Genomic DNA, 20600 nt, shown 5'->3' with positions numbered 1-20600 from the left:
TGTGGTGGTGCACACCTGTAATCCCAGCTACTCAGGAGACTGAGGCAGGAGAATCACTTGAACCCAGGAGGCAGAGGTTGCAGTGAGCCCAGATCACACCACTGTACTTCAGCCTGGATGACAGAGTGAGAAAACCCACAATTATTTGACTCTATATCGTTTGGGGATATAACTAAGGACAAAGAGAATTTTAAGAAAAAAAAAAAAAAAAAAAAAAAACTATAACCTTTTTCAGTAATCATAATGTTAGCAGTAATTATGCTAATATCCTTAGAAATCAAGATTTTTTCAGTGTAAAAGATAAATATAAAATCAAAGATGTTGAGCAATATTAAAATTTGAGTTAGAATTATTATTTAGAACTCACGATCTAATTTTCTTAAAATAAATAAATAAATAAAATGAATAAAGTCCAAGATCTACTCACTGAAAATAAACAATAACAAACCTGATAGGAATAGGTATCCTTAGATCCCACACTATGCTCTCAAAATACCATTTTCCCTTAAAAGGATCTAGCTATCCTTGGAGATGTGGTTGATAATAGGTCTAGACTACGAAGTACGCCAAATAAGCCTGGAATATCTTGCCAATTCAGAAAGCAAGGGAGCTCTCAGAAACAAATAAATTTACTTGAAATGTCACCCAGAATCATTTTGTAGAAACTCCCACTGGCCAAAGTGGAATAAATTTGAGCCTCAACAAGAAAATTAATAGCAATAAATTGAGACATATCAAATATTTGTATATCCATGAGTCATAATGATACTTTTAAAAAAAATTTTAGCCGGGCGCGGTGGCTCAAGCCTGTAATCCCAGCACTTTGGGAGGCCGAGGCGGGTGGATCACGAGGTCAAGAGATCGAGACCATCCTGGTCAACATGGTGAAACCCCGTCTCTACTAAAAATACTAAAAAAATTAGCTGGGCATGGTGGCGTGTGCCTGTAATCCCAGCTACTCAGGAGGCTGAGGCAGGAGAATTGCCTGAACCCAGGAGGCGGAGGTTGCGGTGAGCCGAGATCGCGCCATTGCACTCCAGCCTGGGCAACAAGAGCGAAACTCCGTCTCAAAAAAAAAAAAAAAAAAAAAAAAAAAAAAAAAAAAAAAAAAATTTAATTGCTCAACTTTGGAAATACAACAAAACGAATTCATTATTTTGAAAGCTGGTAAATAGTAAATAAAAGCAAAGAATTGCACATTTTGCCTGCCTTTTCTGGAGCTAACATTTCAATGTACCATTTCAGATCTTCTTGGCATTACCTGTCTTATTCCAGCCACTAGTGCAGCAACAAGTTCCAGGTGTGCTCAGACCAGCTTCATGCAGGGGCTAACTTTAAAAACCTGACCTAGGCCGGGCGCGGTGGCTCAAGCCTCTAATCCCAGCACTTTGGGAGGCCGAGGTGGGTGGATCACGAGGTCAAGAGATCGAGACCATCCCAGTCAACATGGTGAAACCCCGTCTCTACTAAAAATACAAACAATTAGCTGGGCATGGTGGCGCGTGCCTGTAATCCCAGCTACTCAGGAGGCTGAGGCAGGAGAATTGCCTGAACCCAGGAGGCCGAGTTTGCGGTGAGCCAAGATCATGCCATTGCACTCCAGCCTGGGTAACAAGAGTGAAACTCTGTCTCAAAAAAACAAACAAACAAACAAACAAACAAAAACCTGACCTTTTGGCCGGGCGTGGTGTCCCATGCTTGTAATCCCAGCAGTTTGGGAGGCAAAGGTGGGCGGATCACAAGGTCAGGAGTTTGAGACTAGCCTGGCCAACATGGCAAAACCCTGTCTCTCCTAAAAATACAAAAATTAGCCAAGCGTGGTGGTGGGGGCCTGTAATCCCAGGGGAGACTGAGGCAGGAGTATCGCTTAAACCCAGGAGATGGAGATTGCAGTGAGCAGAGATCACACCATTGTACTCCAGCCTGGGCGAAGAGAGCAAAACTCCATCTCAAAAAACAAAACAAAACAAAATCTTACCTCTTACCTCCCATTCCAGGGGTTCTCTCTTAATGACAGTGTGGGAATCCATGGAAGCTATCTGGGTACCCATGCACCCACCACCCTGAAGTGTGGGTGAGTTAATGTTTCATGGTCTAACCTTTAACCAGTCGGGCATAGGAACGGATAAACCTTCCTTCCTTTTCCTCACAAGATTAAAGAGCCTGAGACTCATTCTATACAATTCATATGGTCACACACAGCCAACCAGTCAGGAGCCAGAAGCAGCAGCCTACTCAGTGAGGCTTCCATGAATTGGCTCTCCTGCTTCCCCATCCCTCACTTCTTTCCCTAGAATAGCATTCCCTAGTCAAACCTTTGTCGCTAGACTCTGCTTCCTGGAAGACCCAGGCTAAGATGTGTATGCACCACCTGTATCTCAGGGTAACTGAAGACTTGATGAGGAAATTATGTCAGCCAATAAATAAGGAATGACATTTGAATGACCAGCATTTTGTAAAACTCTAATAAAATAGTGGATCCAGGCAGTGGTCATCATCAAATAGCTACTCACATCACAGAAGAGGAGATCGCCAGGTACAGTAGGTGCCATCTGATAGAAATATACAACTAAAAGTGAAATATTCTTGCCAAAAAGTGCAAACTTGAGTCTGACCCTGCATCTATATCCAACTAGCTGTTTAGAAAAACTCTTAGAATCAAGGAATGTGTTAAACAACACTACTGCTAGGTACAATTAACGAAATCCAGGATGTAAGAAACCCTAAAAGACAAATCACCAAGGCTGGCTGTAGTTAGTGCATGCCTGTGGTCCCATCTACTTGGGAGGGTGAGGTGGGAGGATCACTTGAGCCTGGGAAGGTTGAAGCTACAATGAGTTGTGATCGCACCACTGCGCTCCAGCTTGGATGAAAGAGTGAGACCCAGTATCCAAAAATAAAAAATAAAAAGACAAATCACCCAGTTTCCTGAACATGCAGCAAGGCATTAAAAAAGATGGAGGAGAAGCCTACAGATTAAAAGACTTAAGAGAGATAGTGAAATACAATGTATAAATCTTGTTTGGATCCTGGTTTAAAAAAGCCAACCTCTAGAAAAAATTATGAGATATTTGAAGAAACAGTATATTCTCTAAGTTGGTAAAAATTTAGGAAAATTTTATTAACATGCCATTGATTTAGTATATAGAATTGATGTTGCTACTACATGTGTTTGAGTGGCATATTTATTTATTTATTTATTTTTGAGACAGAGTCTCACTGTCACCCAGGCTGAAGGGCAGTGGCTCGATCTCGGCTCACTGCAACCTCCACTTCCCAGATTGAAATGATTTGGCTGCCTCAGCCTCCTAACTAGCTGGGATTCCAGCCACTTGCCACCAAGCCCAGCTAATTATTTGTTTTTAGTAGAGATGGCATTTTGCCATTTTGGTCAGGCTGGTCTTGTACTCTACCTCAGGTGATCCACCCACCTTCAGACTCCCAAAGTGCTGGGATTACAGGCATGAGCCACTGTGCCCGCCTTTTTTTTTTTTTTTTTCTCATGGAGTCTGGCTCTGTTGCCTAAGCTGGAGTGCAATGGAGATATCTCACCTCACTGCAACTTCCACCTCCCATGTTCAAGCAATTCTCCTGCCTCAGCCTCTGGAGTAGCTGGGGATTACAGGTGCCTGCTACCACCCCCGGCTAATTTTTGTATTTTCAGTAGAGTTAGGGGTTTTGCCATGTTGGCCAAGCTGGTCTCAAACTTCTGACCTCAAGTAATCCTCCTGTTTCAGCCTTCCAAAGTGCTGGGATTACAGGCGTGAGCCACTGCACCCAACCTTGTCTAATTTTGTTCTTTATCTGAAATAAAATAAACATTTCAAAGAAGACTTGGATTGTTCTGGAATGTGTTCAGGTAGAAAGAAAGGGACTCTGGCAAGCATAGGTGGTAACTGACATTATCTTGTTTTTCTTGTCATTGTAGGTGCATGCTGTATATATTTCTTTGTCTATATTTTTCTGTAATCAGCAAAACAGCATTTTCTTTTCTTTTCTTTTTTTTTTTTTTTTTTTTTTTGAGACAGAGTTTCGCTCTTGTTACCCAGGCTGGAGTGCAATGGCGCAATCTTGGCTCACCGCAACCTCCGCCTCCTGGGTTCAGGCAATTCTCCTGCCTCAGCCTCCTGAGTAGCTGGGATTACAGGCATGCGCCACCACGCCCAGCTAATTTTTTGTATTTTTAGTAGAGACGGGTTTTCACCATGTTGACCAGGATGGTCTCGATCTCTTGACCTCGTGATCCACCTGCCTCGGCCTCCCAAAGTGCTGAGATTACAGGCTTGAGCCACTGCGCCCGGCCTTTGCATTTTCAATAGCTAATAAACATTTCCACTTTGATGACTGAGCATTTCAAAATCTGCCCAGGGAAATAAAATGGGATGCCTCCTTGGGTTACAGGGGCAGTAACAGAAAAATGGAGCAGGAACTCTGAGTTCTGACTTGGTGCTCAGCAGAGCCTCCCTCCCTGATACTGACACCAAGGCAGTTCCATAGAAGCAATCAACCCTTTTTAGGAGACAAAGCTCTATTCTGTGCCTCTCATGACAGGGAGCTCTTGTGTTCTGTGTCCCGAGGTTCTGAAATCAATACGAAGCTTCACCTGTAGTCTGGATAACAAGAAAGGGAAAGAATCAAATCAAAGTGGAAAGTGGGGCACTCACCTTGACAGTACTAATGTTTTCATTTTTTTTCCTTAGAAACGGGGTCTTGCTATGTCGCCAAGGCTGGACTTGAACTCCTGGGCTTCAATGATCCTCCCACCTTAGCATCCCGAGTGGCTGGGACTATGGGCACCACCGTGCTGGGCAGGACCAGTGTTTTCTTTACTGGCAATTGGGGTAATGTGGAGCCCCAGAAACAGCACTGTTTGCTTTGCCACCTTCTGCCTGTGTGATGTGAGTTATGCATTTAACTTCTCCAAGTTTCAACTTCAGTCTCCTCACCCTTTGACTCAGCAACTCCATTCTTAAACATCTATCTCAAAAAATGGTACTCACACAAGTATTGAAAGAGCTAGACCTGGCATGGTGGCTCACGCCTGCAATCCCAGCACTTTGGGAGGCCAAGGTGGGTGGATCACCTGAGGTTCAGGAGTTCGCAACTAGCCTGGCCAACATAGTGAAACCCTGTCTCTACTAAACACACACACGCACACAAATAAAAATCAGCCAGGCATGGTGGCAGACACTTGTAATCCCAGCTACTCCAGGAGGGTGAAGCAGGAGAATCGCTTGAACCTGGGAGGTGGAGATTGCAGTGAGCTGAAATCACACCATTGCGCTCCAGCCTGGGCAACGAGAGCAAAACTCTGTCTTAAAAAAAAAAAGAAAGAAAGAAAGAAAGAAAGCCAGCCAGGCACAGTGGCTCACGCCTGTAATCCTAGCACTTTGGGAGGCCGAGGTGGGTGGATCAACTGAGGTGAGGAGTTCAAGACCAGCCTGGCCATCATGGTGAAACCCCACCTTAAAATAAATAAATAAATAAAATTTAAAAAAAAGAAAGAAGGAGATTAAATTCAAAAATGCCTATTCCTAGGTATCTGAAATAGCAAAAATTAAAATTAGATTTTTAGCCACCAAAAGAATGGCTGGATAAACAAGAGTACACCATTTTATGCATTAAATGTCTTTCTGTATGGACTATTCAGATGTTTGCTTTGTTTCCAAAACGAATATCCAATTAGTTAAAGTTACAAATCTAAAACTCTAGTTCTCTAGGTTTTATCACGTTTGCTTAATTATTCTATTTTACAAAAGTAGCATTTTTTCACTTACATAATTTTATTACACAATATTTGATATATATAAAATAATATAAGTACCATCTATGTGAGCTTAGGAGTATATAATAAAATGAATACATGAACTCACCATACAATTTATGCAGAAAGCATTGCCATTGCTTTTAAAGCCTCCACGTGCCTTCCAAATCCTAAACCCATCTTCTCCATCCATTTCCAGGTAACCACCATCCTAAATTATGCATTCATTAAAAAAAAACAAAACAGTTTTAACAAATATGTACATCTTCCTAACCAATACGTTGTTTGGATTAGCTTGGTTTTGAGCTTCTTTATAAAAATGGAATCACTGTATATAGTCTTCTACAGCCAGGTCTTTTCACTGCAAATTATATTTCTAAGATTTATTCCAGTTGTTGGATTTATTTATTTATTTATTTTTATTTTTTATTTTTTTTTGAGACGGAGTTTCGCCCTTGTTACCCAGGCTGGAGTGCAATGGCGTGATCTCGGCTCACCGCAACCTCCGCCTCCTGGGCTCAGGCAATTCTCCTGCCTCAGCTTCCTAAGTAGCTGGGATTACAGGCACGCGCCACCACGCCCAGCTAATTTTTGTATTTTTAGTAGAGACGGGGTTTCACCATGTTGACCAGGATGGTCTCGATCTCTTGACCTCGTGATCCACCTGCCTCGGCCTCCCAAAGTGCTGGGATTACAGGCTTGAGCCACCGCGCCCGGCTTTATTTTATTTTTATTTTATTTTTGAGATGGAGTCTTACTCACCCTGTTGCCCAGGCTAGACTGCAGTAATTCCATCCCAGCTCACTGCAACCCCTGCCTCCTGGGTTCAAACAACTCTCCTGCCTCAGCCTCCCTCTGCTGGGATTACATATGTACACCACTACAACCAGCTAATTTTTGTATTTTTAGTAGAGACAGGATTTTGCCATGTTGACAAGGTTGGTCCCAAACTCCTGACCTCAAGTGATCCACCCACCTAAGTAAGCTTCCCAAAGTGCTGGGATTACAGGCATGAGCCACCACTCTCTGCCAGACAATTACTGTCTTAGTGAACTTTGGAGAAAAGATCTCAGAGGACTGCAAGATCAGATTTTGTATGCCGTCGGAGTGAGTCTTCTTTTCACTCACTAAGGAAATACATGTATCATTCCAGTCATTTGGGGGTTTTGCTTTCTAAGTACGTTTGAAGTTGCACAGCTACCAGCAAATACATCTGGCTGGAACTCACTAAACCCTGTTGGTACTTAAATCACTTCATAATTTTAAGAGGGGGTAAACATATAGCCCATATCTCAGGATTTCTAATTTGGTTTCTACTCAGAAATTCGTACCTTCCACGAAGGTCAAACGCTTGAGCAGATTTTACCTTCCTTTGGCTCTTATGATGTGGTAATGTCTTTTCTTTCTAATTCTTAAGATTTTGAGACTTGATGAGTTCTGCTTCTTTTCATATGTTTCTCATATTAAAACCACGTAACTCTAGCAGATATTAATGGCAGCCAATGAATGTGGTAACAATCTAGTGGAAAGCATATGGACATTAACTAATCTTTCCACTATTTTGTATGTTTGAAATTTTTTCTATATAAAAATGTGGGGATTTATCCTGCCAGTAGCCAAGTCTACAACATTGAATTTGACCCTCCCAAAACTGTGGGCATTGATGATCTGGTTGGGGAGCCTCTCATTCAGCATGAAGATGATAAGCCAGAGATGGTTATCAAGAGACTAAAGGCTTATGAAACCCAAACAAATCCAGTCCCAGAATATTACCAGAAAAAAGAGGTGTTGGAAACATTCTCTGGAACAGAAACCAGTAAGATTTGGCTCTATGTATAAGCTTTTCTACAAACTAAAGCTCCACAAACAAGACAGAAATCTTCAGTTACTCCATGAGGAGAAATACGGCCAGCTGTACCTCTCAGAAACAGGCTGGCCAAGGTTGCAAGGGTCATGTGACTGCTGAGTACTCTTTTGACACTCCTTACTCCTCCCCAGCAACACCTGCCTGGCCTGAGGGCAAGGCTGCTCCTGAGACTGGAGAAAACCTGGGTCCCTCCTCCCAAAAACCTCCACCATCTTTCTGAGCAGTGCCACAGATAGATAAACATGCAACCTGTGCCTACCAGTCAGGTGTTGAGAAGAAAGGAAAGAGGAACAGCCAACGACAGTCCCTCCTCCATGCTCAGCAATCACTGGGTTAAAGATTACTTTGGTCCTCTTCAGCACACTTTACACTCCACTCTACTTTGGCTTGATGTTGTGAGTCATTCCATTTATAACTCATCAATGAGTTTAGCGTTTACCTCTAGATTCATGGCTAGAATGACTTTAAAGACATTTTTAACAAGTTTTTTGTTTGTTTGTTTGTTTGTTTTTGTCTTTTAAAGCCATCTTTAAAAAGCTTTTCTAAGAAAATACCAGTTCAAGAAAGTGGCACAGTGTTTGCTTTATGGCATTTGGACTTTAGCAAACAACTCATAAATAAATATTTTACGTTGGCCATTTGTTAACAGTCCAAAGATCACTGTAGTTTTACTTAAGCCTCTGGCAAGTACAACTAACTTTAAATTCACATAGAAAAGCATAGTTTATCTGGAGTTGAAATCACCTATGAATTTCCGGTAAGAATGCTACAGCTATACATGTAGATATAGACATAGCTAGACATACACATATTCATTGGATGCCTTCATAGAAAACAAAGGTATTATTACTGATGGTGCCTACTGTAAAAATCGACTTGCTCATTGTGATGTTCAAAGAGCTGTGAACAATAATATAGTTCTGTAAGAATACAATTGGTATTTATATGTATAGATTAATAATTGAAATTAGAGAGATAGCTGAATTGCTCCTTTGCTTATTATGCATTGGGTAATAGTAGATATATTAGGGACATGACCAAAATAATGGGCTCACATTTTAATGAGTATTTTTTTAGCACAATATCCCTGTGATATAAACTGTGGTTATATAAGTAGGTTAATTGATTAAAAAATTCTTTCACTTAGATCAATAACAGCAATTGAAAAACACAACAAGACTGGTCTCAGTGGTTCACGCCTATAAAACCAGCACTTTAGGAGGCCAAGGCAGGTGGATCACCAGGTTAGAAGTTCAAGACTAGCCTGGCCAATATGGTGAAACCCTGTCTCTACTAAAAATACACAAATTAGCTGGGCGTGGTGGCATGCGCCTGTAGTCCCAACTACTCTGGAGGCTGAGGCAGAAGAATCGCTTGAACCCGAGAGGTGGAGATTGCAGTGAGCTGAGATCATGCTCATGTACTCTAGTCTGGGCAACAGAGCGAGATTCTATCTCAAAAAAAAAAAAAAAAAGACACAAAAAAACACAACAAAAAAACCAGGGCAGGTGAAGGTGTGGTGAAACTGGTAAATGGCTATTGCCTATTGCAAACTGTCCCAGCTTTTTTTTTTTTTTTTTTTTTTTTGAGATAGAGTCTAGCTCTGTTGCCCAGACTGGACTGCAGTGGTATCATCTTGGGTCACTGCAACCTCTGCCTCCTGGGTTCAAGCGATTCTGCTGCCTCAGCCTCCCGAGTAGCTGAGATTACAGGCGTATACCACCATACCTGGCTAATTTTTCTATTTTCAGTAGAGACGGGGTTTCTCCATGTTGGTCAGGCTGGTCTCAAACCCTGACCTTGTGATCAGCCTGCTCCGCCGCCCAAAGTGCTGGGATTACAGGCATGAGCCACCACACCTGCCCAACTATCCCAGATTTTTTAAAAAGTATTTTAATTTAAAATACATCAAGACTTGTAAAACTGTCCACACCATTTGATCCTGTAATTTCACCCAGTCTTAAGACAATAGTCAAGTACCAGTGTGGTGGCTCATACTTGTAATCCTAGCACTTTGGGAAGCTGAGGCTGGAGAATCACCTGAGGTTAGGCAAGACTAGCCTGGCCAACATGGCAAAACCCCATCTCTACTTAAAATACAAAAATTAGCTGGGCCTGGTGGTGGGCACCTGTAGTTCCAACTACTTGGGAGGCTGAGGCAGGAGAATCGCTTGAACCCAGGAGGCAGAGGTTTCAGTGAACCAAGATTGTGCCACTGCAGTGCAGCCTGGGCAACAGTGAGAGATGCCGTCTCAAAAAAAAAAAAAAAAAAAGACACTAGTCCAAATGCAGAGAAAACTATATACACAAATCTTTAAATCAATATATTATTCATAAAAGCAAAAAAATGGCAAATGAAATATCCAATAACTAGGAAAAGTTAAGTAAATTAATGCAGTCACTAAAAAAATTTATATGAATATGTATATGTTAATCAGGAAGAGCATGTAACAACATTTATTCAATCAGCAAATATTTATTGAGCCAGCTTTACTACACCATGCTAAGTACAATGGTGAAAAAGATGGAGAAGGTTTGGTCCTTTTGGAGCTTGTAGATAATACTTATAATGCAATATTCAGCTGAAATTACAGAATACAAAATTCACCCCTATGATTGCCACGATGCAAAAATGAAATGCATAGGCAAAGAACAGGAGCAAAATAAGCCCTAGTGCAAACTGTATTTTATTAATTTGGGGTAGTGACAATACTAATGACTATTCTTCCTTTTACCATTTTAGAACTTATGGTAGCCGGGCGCGGTGGCTCAAGCCTGTAATCCCAGCACTTTGGGAGGCCGAGGTGGGTGGATCACGAGGTCAAGAGATCGAGTTCATCCTGGTCAACATGGTGAAACCCCGTCTCTACTAAAAATACAAAAAATTAGCTGGACATGGTGGCACGTGCCTGTAATCCCAGCTACTCAGGAGGCTGAGGCAGGAGAATTGCCTGAACCCAGAAGGCGGAGGTTGCGATGAGCCGAGATCGTGCCATTGCACTCCAGCCTGGGTAACAAGAGCGAAACTCCGTCTCAAAAAAAAAAAAAAACTTATGGTAGATGTTTTTATTAAATATTAAAATGATATAAAATATATAGAGACATCAAGAAATAATATTGTTACATTAAAATAACGGAATATAAGTAGAATAGCTGCATAGTATACCTGCAACTCTCCAATCAGATGAACAGGGATTGAAATCAATTGTGCAAAAAGGAAAAGTATTATGAAAAGTAGTAGGATCTGAGCTAATTTATTTTGTTTGAACAAATGCATGTTAATGTTGTTAGTGCAAGGTCTTGTAATAATGTGAACATTTATTTATTTATTTATTTTTGAGACAGAGTCTCACTCTGTTGCTCAGGCTGGAGTATGATGGCAATCTTGGCTCACTGCCACCTCCACCTCCTGAGTTCAAGCGATTTTCCTGTCTCAGCTGGGATTACAGGCGCCCATCGCCATGCCCGATTTTTAGTAGAGATGGGGTTTCACTGTGTTCCCCAGGCTGGTCTCGAACTCCTGAACTCAGGCAATCAGTGCTAGGATTACAGGGGTGAGCCACCGCACCTGGCCTTATTTATTTTTTTGAGACAGGGTCTCTCTCTGTCGCCCAGTCTGGACTGAGGTAGTGGGATCACCACTCACTGCAGCCTCGACCTCCTGGCTCAAGCAATTCTCTCACTTCAGTCTTCCCAGTAGCTGAGACTGCAGACATGCACCACCATGCCCAGCGAATTTTTATATTTTTAGTAGAGATGGGATTTCATCATGTTGGCTGGGCTGGTCTCAAACTCCTGATCCACCCACCTCAGCCTCCCAAAGTGCTGGGATTGATTACAGGCTGAGCCACCACACCTGTTCCCTATGTGTACTTTTAAATCAAATTTAGAGGAGCCTCTTCTGCCCATCCAAGACCCTAGAGAGAGACATGTGGTACGAGAGAAAGCATGAGCACTGGAGTCCTATAGTGGGCGTAAGTCACAATGTTTTCACTTTTTAGTTATGTGACTGAGGTAATCTCACTGGATATACCTGAACTTGCTTTCCCTTTCAAAAATGAGGATAGCCGGGCATGGTGTCACGTGCCTGTAGTCCCAGCTACTCAGGAGGCTGAGGCTGGAAGATGGCTTGAGTCTAGGAGTTCACTATGCCGATCGCACTAAGTGTCCGCACTAAGTTCGGCATCAATATGGTGACCTCCCGGGAGTGGGGGACCACCAGGTTGCCTAAAGAGGGGTGAACCAGCCCAGGACAGAAACGGAGCAGGTCAAAACTCCTGTGCTGATCAGTACTGGGATTGCGCCTGTGAATAGCCACTGCACTCTAGCCTGGGCAACATAGTGAGACCCCGTCTCTAAAAAAAAGAAAAAAGAGAATAGACTTTCCTGCCACCTAGGATGAGACAGAAGATAAGGAATGTCCCAGCCAGTTTGAGGGTTCACCCTGTGATAGAAGCCCTGCTGAACAGATAAGCGAGAGTGAGGAACTTGGAAAACCTGGATGAATGAGCACTTCTTATAAGATATCCATCTACATTGCATGGCCCAGCCAAGGGCAATCTTTTATGGACCTGTGCTGTCACAGGAAAGGGTCCTTCCAGGCATCAAAAGCTGTCCATAACTCGGCATGGTGGCTCATGCCTGTAATTCAGTGATATGGGAGGCCAAAGCAAGAAGATTGCTTGCGCCCAGGAGTTCAGGACCAGCCTGGGAAAATAGCCAGATTTCTTTCTTTTTTCTTTTGAGACAAGAGTTTCGCTGTTTGTTGTCTAGGCTGGAGTGGCATGATCTAGGCTTACTATAACCTCTGCCTTGCAGTTTCAAGTGATTCTCTTGTCTCAGACTCCTGAATAGCTGAGATTACAGGCACGTGTCACCATCCCCAGCTAATTTTTTTGTATTTTTAATAGAGATGGGGTTTCACCATGTTGGCCAGGCTGGTCTTGAACTCCTGACCTTGGATGATCTGCCCGCCTCGGTCTCCCAAAGTGTTGGGATTACAGGTGTGAGCCACTGCGCCTGGCCTGCCAGATTTCATTTTTTCAAATAATTAAAAAATGAGGTGTAGTGGTGTGTCCCTGTGGTCCCAGCAACTCTGGATGTTGAGGTGGGAGGATTGCTTGAGCCCAGGAGTTTGAGCTGCAGTGAGCTGTATTTGTGCCCTGCACTCCAGCCTGGGCGACAGAACAAGATCCTATCTCAAAAACAAAGCAAAACAAAACAAAAGCTGCCCACCACTTGGTGGATTTTCTTTTTTTCTTTTTTCTTTCTTTCTTTTTTTTTTTTTTTTTTGAAACAGAGTTTCACTCTGTGGCCCAGGCTGGAGTGCAGTGGTGCGATCTCGGCTCACTGCAACCTCTGCCTCTTGGGTTCAAGCGATTCTTCTGCCTCAGCCTCCTGAGTAGCTGGGATTACAGGCATGTACCACCATGCCTGGCTAGTTTTGTATTTTTAATAGAGATGGTGTTTCTCCATATTGGTCAGGCTGGTCTCAAACTCCTAACCTGAGGTGATCCGCCTGCCTCAGCCTCTCACAGTGCTGGGATTACAAGCATGAGCCACTATGCCCAGATAATTTTTGTATTTTTAGTACAAACGGGATTTCACCATGTTGGTCAGACTGGTCTCAAACCTCTGACCTCAGGTGATCTGCCCAACTTGGCCTCCCAATGTGCTTGGATTACAGGCATGAGCCATCGCGCCCAGCCTTATTATTATTTTTCTCACATCACAAAATATCTGGAGGCAGACTGTCCAATTTTGGTACAGCAACTCTAAGATGACAACAGGGGAGAAGGATTTTCCCATCTTTCTACTATGCCATTTTTGCCTGTGACTTTGACCCTTGTGGGTCCAAGATGGTTCTTCCACCCATAGGCATCTAGTACATCATTATCATATAGGCAAAAGCCCTCGCCAGCTGAGCCTGCCTGTGTGCTTTACTGCAAGCTTTCCTGCTTAGCTTACGTTAGTCAAAGTTGGGTCCTAAGGCTATTCCTAGTTGCAAAGAATTCTAAGAAAGGTTTTTTTTTTTTTTTTTTTTTTTTTTTTTTTGAGACGGAGTTTTGCTCCTGTTACCCAGGCTGGAGTGCAAAGGCGCAATCTTGGTTCACCGCAACCTCTGCCTCCTGGGTTCAGGCAATTCTCCTGCCTCAGCCTCCTGAGTATCTGGGATTATAGGTACGTGCCACCATGCCCAGCTAATTTTTTGTATTTTTAGTAGAGATGGGGTCTCACCATGTTGACCAGGATGGTCTCGATCTCTTGACCTAGTGATCTACCCGCCTCGGCCTCCCAAAGTGCTGGGATTACAGGCGTGAGCCACTGCGCCCGGCCTCTAAGAAAGGTTTTGTTGTTGTTGTTGTTTTAAAACTGTGATTATTTATTCTAGTCAAAACTGTTTGTTAAAAAGACAGGAGAACATGGATATTGGGTAGGTAACTAGCAGTGCTTGTCAGCTACATACCAATAATGCTCTCAGATGGTGTGATTGTGGATTTTTTTTTTTTTTCTTTTTGAAACAAGGTTTCACTCTGCTACCCAGGCTGAAGTGCAGTGGTACTATCTGGGCTCACTGCACCCTCAGCTGCCTGGATTCAAGTCCTTCTGCCTCAGCCTCCCGGGTAGCTGGGAGCACAGACAAGCACCACCATGGCCAGCAAATTTTTTTCATAATTTGTAGAGATGAGGTCTCACAATTTTGCCCAGGTTGGTCTGTAACTCCTGGGCTGAAGTGATCCTCCTGCTTCAGCACTTCCCTCACTCCCAAAATGCTGGGCTTACAGGCATGAGCCACTATGCCCAGTAGTCCCACCTCAACATCCAGAGTTGCTGGGACCACAGGGACACACCACTGTGCCTGGCTAACATTTTTTTTTTTTTTTTTTTTGGAGACGGAGTTTCACTCTTGTTACCCAGGCTGGAGTGCAATGGTGTGATCTCTGCTCACTGCAACTTCCGGCTCCTGGGTTCAGGCAATTCTCCTGCCTCCACCTCCTGAGTAGCTGGGATTACAGGCATGCGCCACCATGCCCGGCTAATTTTTGTATTTTAGTAGAGACAGGGTTTCACCATGTTGACCAGGATGGTCTCGATCTCTTGACCTCGTGATCCACCCGCCTCGGCCTCTGAAAGTGAGGATTACAGGCGTGAGCCACCGCACCTGGCCTTTTTTTATTATTTGTATTTTTAGTTTTTTCAAATATGCCTCATCTGGCAGCTGATTGGGGGAAAGCGCTGCACAGGTTTTACCAGTTGCCTAAGAGTTTCTGAGACAACCCTCTCCCTCACTGAAAATCACTGGGTTCACAGTGGATTTAATATTGTATTATATCATTATCAACATTGTTTTCAGGTCTGTCAACAGTAACCCAGGTTTGTAGTCTTGGAATAATGTCTGCAAGCTTTCTCACTGTAATAGATACTGAGGGTTGTTGTCCTACCTCGGCTTCATGAGTAGCTGGGATTACAGGCTCGTGCCACCATGCCTGGCTAGTTTTTGTATTTTTAGTAGAGATGGGGTTTTGCCATGTTGGCCAGGCTGGTCTTGAACTCCTGACCCCAGGTGTCCACCCACCTCAGCCTCCCAAAGTGCTGAGATTATAGGCATGAGCCACTGCACCTGGCCAGAGCTTTGATTTTTCTCTTGCGTGTATCTGCTCTCCTTTCTGCAACTTAGGGTCTCAGAAAAATGTGACCTACTCCCAGCTCCTGGGACAATTAATGATTATTCTAGGTGGGATCCTACTTCTCCAACTAGTAATCAGCTCAAGCACCCATTCTTCATCAGTGACCTTCCCCTAGTGATGGTTTCCCAGCTGAGCCAGGGACCTAATTTCTATGGATGAGACTCTAGGGGATGTCTGCCATGGACTTCTGGTTAGGATGTTTCCTCCCTCTTAAGAAGGAGTTGGTTGCTGCAGTGGCTCACACTTGTAATCCTAGACCTTTGGGAGGTAGAGGAAAAAAGAATGCTTGAGCTCAAGATTTTGAGACCAGCCTGGGCAACATAGGGAGACTCAAGGAAGGAAGGAAAGAAGGAAGAAGGAAGGACGGAAGGAAGGAAAGAGAGAAAGGAGTCGCATACACAAGGGGCTTCTGAGATGCTGGCAATGTTTTGTTTCTTGATCTGGGTGATGATTCCATGGGCATTTATTTTGTAAAAGTTAACCGAATTGTAATTAAATTTGTTATTTGTCTCTTTTTTTTTTTTTTTTTCTCTCTGTTAGGCTGTAGCACAGTGGTGCAGTCACAGCTCACTATAACCTCAAACTCCTAATCCTCCTGCCTCAGCCTCCTAGGTAGCTGGGACTACAGGCATGCATCAGCACCCAGTTCATTTTTTAGTTTTTCGTGGAGATGGGATCTCACTTTGTTGCCCAGGCTGGTCTTGAGCTTCTGGCATCAAGAGGTGATTTCCCTGCCTTAGCTTCCCGAAGTGCTAGAATTAGAGGCACGAACCACCACCTGGTCTTAAATCTGTTTTATGTACTTTTCCATTTGTGTGCCACATTTCACAACTTAGAAAGTGTTTTTTAAAAAATAAGAAACGATACATTTAAAAAAGGGAATGAAACCTGGGCATGGTGGCTCACCCCTGTAATCCCAGCATTTTGGGAGGCTGACGTGGGTGGATCAGGTCCGGAGTTCGAGGCCAGCCTCACCAGCATGGTGAAACCCTGTCTCTACTAAAAATACAAAATTAGCTGGGCGTGGTGGTGCATGCCTGTGGTCCCAGCTACTCAGGAGGCTGAGGCAGGAGAATTGCTTGAACCCGGAAAGTGGAGGTTGCAGTGAGCTGAGATCCCACCACTGCACTCCAGCAGGGGTGACAGACTGAGACTCCATCTCAAACACACACACACACACAAACACATAAATACAAACACATAAATAAAGGGGATGAGCCATGAGAAAAGTCTCTTTTTCCTTTCCTGGGTGAACTGCTGTGTAGTTGTGAAGCCAATGATTTTATACCATTTTAACCATTTTGTAACCATGTTGGTGAAGCTGCCTGAGGATGCAGATGACGGCAGCCAGAGAAGTGCAGGGAAATGGAGCCAGACTCCTGGATTAGACTGATGCTGAAGCCTGCCTCCTTTCTGGGCTTACACTTTCATCAGCCAGTCAATGCCCTTATTATTTAAACCAGTTTGAGATTTTCTGGTCCTAGCAGGCAAAGGTGTCCAATCTAACACACTTTTGGCCCATGTTCAATCAGTTATTAAGTGTAAATTTTCTGCAGTGCCCTCACCTCCATTAACTTCTCTTATTCTCCTTGCCGCTATATTATATCTTGTTCGGCTGACTTTGAGAGCTTCTCAACAGCTTCTCAACTTCAAGTCTGTCCACACACAGCTCTTTGGCTCTGGCCGCATCACTTTCTAGTTTAAATTCCTTTGAAAAACTTCTCCAGGTTATGTCTCCTTCTGCCCTCCTAGAAGAAGGTGAAACCCCTTAGCCTGGCACTCAGGGTACATAACAGCCCAAGGCATTTTGCTACTCATGTGAATCTACAAACTACCCTCTGCCAACCTGGACCTTTCTCCCAGAAGAACTCATGCTTTCTCATAGGGATAGTTTTACTAAGGCACCCTTTTCCCTCTAATCTAGCCATTAAGATCTTGTTCACCAGGGCTGGGTGCAGTGGCTCATTCCTGTAATCTCAGCACTTTGAGAGGCCAAAGCAAGAGGATCACTTGAATACCGAAGTTTGTGACCAGCCTGGGCAACATCACAAGACCCCATCTCTAAAAAAAAATACAGCAGGGTATGGTGGCACATACCTGTACTTCCAGCAACTCAGGAGGCTGAGGTGGGAGGATCGCTTGAGCCCAGGAGGTCAAGGCTGCAGCCATGATTGCACCATTGCACTCCAGCCTGGGTGACAAAGCGAGACTGTCTGAAAAAAAAAAATCTTGTCCATCTTTCAAGGCCCATCTCTTAAATTCACTCAGATTATTCCAGTCTCTCCTGATCTCACCCACTAGAAATGGTCCCCACTCCATCCTCTGATTCTCTCTACTGTACCCATGGCTTGCTCTTTTGCTAGCCTGTTGTGTATACTGCCTACATAGCATACCTCTGGGGCTTGTCTTCCTCTTCTTCCCTAGGAGTCCCCCTTGTTATACACACTCACACATCCCTCCCATACACATACTCCTCCCAAAATCTTTGTAGATAGAGCTTGTATCTGGCACACTGACTCACAGTATGTTTTCAATAAAAAAATACTGTGTTGAATTGTCTCCTCAGTAAGATATGATTTATTTCCTTCCTTCCTTTCTTCCTTCCTTCCTTCTGTTTTTGAGACAGGGCCTCAGTCTATCACCCAGGCTGGAGTACAGTGGTACAATCATAGCTCACTGCAGCCTTCACTTCCCAGGCTGAGGTGATCCTCCCACCTCAGCTTCCCAGGTAGCTGGGACTACAGGCACACTGACCACTTCCAACTATTTTTTTTCTATTTTTTATAGAGATGGAGTTTCACCATGTTGCCCAGACTGGTCTTAAACTTCTTGGCTCAAGTGATCTGCCCACCTTGGCCTCCCAAAGTGCTGGGATTATAGGTGTGTAATCACAGCACTGTGCCCAGTCAAAATATAACTATATGAATACATCATAAGTAAAATATTGGTTTTTCTTTTTTTTTTTTTTTTGAGACAGAGTTTCGTTCTTGTTACCCAGGCTGGAGTGCAATGGCGCGATCTCGGCTCATCATAACCTCCGCCTCCTGGGTTGAAGCAATTCTCCTGCCTCAGCCTCCCAAGTAGCCATACAGGTGTGCGCCACCATGCCCAGCTAATTTTTGTATTATTAGTAGAGACGGGGTTTCACCACGTTGACCAGGATAGTCTCGATCTCTTGGCCTCGTGATCCACCCGCCTGGGCCTCCCAAAGTGCTGGCATTACAGGCTTGAGCCACTGTGCCCGGCCTAATATTGGTTTTTCAATATGGTCATGGTCTCTGCTGATCCAAAAACATTAATTTTTTTTTTTTTTGAGATGGAGTCTCATTCTGTCACCCAGGCTGGGGTGCAGTGGTGTAATCTTGGCTCACTGCAACCTCTATCTCCCAGGTTCAGGTGATTCTCTTGCCTCAGCCTCCTAAGTAGCTAGGACTACAAGCATGTGCCACCATGCCCAGCTAATTTTTGTATTTTTAGTAGAGACAGGGTTTCACCATGTTGGCCAGGCTGGTCTTGACTCCCTGACCTCAGGTGATCCACTCACCTTGGCCTCCCAAAGTGTTGAGATTACAGGAGTGAGCCACCACACCCAGTTTAAAGATTAATTTCTTGACTTCATATGACTAAATGTTCCTGTCAAGAATTTTCTACAGGTTCCTTCACTGACACATATCCACTGTAAGGGAAAAACAAACAGCTACTCACTCAGCTCTCAAGCCATCTTACAAACCGCACTGTCTGGGTTGCTTTGTTGCTCATTTGCTGATTAGAATCCCAGGAGACAGAAATAGAGGTAGTCCAGGTGTGGCCTGTTTGGAGAGCATGGTCCTCACTCCCTTATGGATGAAACAGTCACAGGAGCCACGTTAACCTTCCAGGAGAAGGAGTGTGTCTTAAGCATGGGTTTGAGCCATGCCTGCAAATAAATTCCATCTTGAACTGAAAAGTCACTAACCGAGGAGCTGAATTAATTATTCCTGCCTGTGGTCCCCAAGGCTACAGCCCCCTTAGGATGCTGGGTAACAAGATCCTTTCAAACTCACTTGGGAGATATTGGTTGTCCGTTGCCTGCAGCTGCACCCTGGATAGGATTCATAGAGTTTCTGTCTGCTGGACAGCCAGAGAAAGTAACCAGCAAAGATGTATAAGCTCCTACCTGGTGTTTTCAGGCCCCACTTATATACTAAACTCCCAGCTAACAACCTTTTATTACGGACGCATTCACTGTGTGTGGAAGGATGTGATGCTGAATTCACATGCCAGAGAGAACTGGCCTATGAGGAAACAGAAAGAAAGTTCTCTCTCTCTCTCTTTTTTTTTTTTTTTGAGACAGAGTCTTGCTGTGTTGCCCAGCTGGAGTGTATGGAGTGTAGAGGCACAATTCGGCTTACTGCAACCTCCACCTCCTGAGTTCAAGCAATTCTCAAGCCTCAGCCTATCGAGTAGCTGTAGCTGGGATTATAGGTGTCTGCCACCATGCCCAGCTAATTTTTGTATTTTTAGTAGAGACAGGGTTTTGCCATGTTGGCCAAGCTGGTCTCGAACTTTCAACCTCAAGTGTGCTGCCCACCTTGGCCTCCCAACATCCCGGAATTACAGGTGTGAGCCATCATACCCAGGTGGAAGAAAGTATTGTCTATATTCCTGTATTCACCTATTGGAGACTTCTTTCCTCAGGTAGCCAAGACTCAGAAGCAAAATGACTAGAAATCAAATGTGGACATTAAGAGCACATCATCTTCTTCATCAATTACTGATAACTATTACTCAGATACGTAACTTGTAGTCAAAAGATCTCTGCTATGCCAAGGGCATGTCGGCAATTCGTTCCCGCCCACATCCGGATTCTTGATTCCTAGAATCACAGCTACTCATGAGACTGTTTCATGTAGTTGCTTGCTTTTAGGAATTATAGGTAGGAGGGTTACATGGGTCCACAATCCCATAACACAATTCTAAAATGTCAGTTTTGTCTCTGAAACCAAAAGTTTGATGCCCAAACTAATTTGGCAGCAAAATCTGACCCCAGATAATGTAAGGCTGTTTATGATTCTTATTTCTTTTACTTAGTATAAATAGTCATACATTTCACTGGGATATACTGATGTGCTTGTTTATAGGATGTCACTCCAAGTCTTTCTTGGAGGTATTATGTCATAATATACAGTAAATGCAACATATTTCCGAAAAAAATTTCTAAATTCCATAACACATAGCCCAAGAGTTTCCAATAAAGAGCTGTGGAACTGTAAACTTAAACCTCAGGTTGATGAACAGTAAC

General features: G+C 43.6%; 1 protein-coding gene across 7 annotated transcripts in view; it reads right to left on the bottom strand.

Moving 5' to 3' along the window:
* Positions 1-3983: 3983 nt before the first annotated feature.
* Positions 3984-20600, bottom strand: part of FXN (frataxin) — a 69672-nt gene continuing 53055 nt past the window's right edge. For 3 of the 7 annotated variants that reach the window (XM_074394710.1, XM_039461535.2, XM_074394714.1), the window contains 2 exons: positions 5874-5975; positions 3984-4610 (listed from right to left, as the gene is read on the bottom strand). In XM_074394710.1, coding sequence (XP_074250811.1) covers positions 5882-5975 — 94 coding nt within the window. In that variant the 3' untranslated portion in view covers positions 3984-4610; positions 5874-5881. Of the gene's footprint in view, positions 4611-5873; positions 5976-17416; positions 19191-20600 lie in introns of those variants that run through there. The other 4 variants (XM_074394712.1, XM_074394715.1, XR_012516565.1 and 1 more) reach the window with 3 other exon arrangements.

Source organism: Saimiri boliviensis, chromosome 2 (assembly GCF_048565385.1).
Source record: "Saimiri boliviensis isolate mSaiBol1 chromosome 2, mSaiBol1.pri, whole genome shotgun sequence".
Lineage (NCBI taxonomy): Eukaryota > Metazoa > Chordata > Mammalia > Primates > Cebidae > Saimiri > Saimiri boliviensis.
Note: the sequence above shows the minus strand (reverse complement) of the source record. Positions and strands in the feature narration are given on the sequence as shown.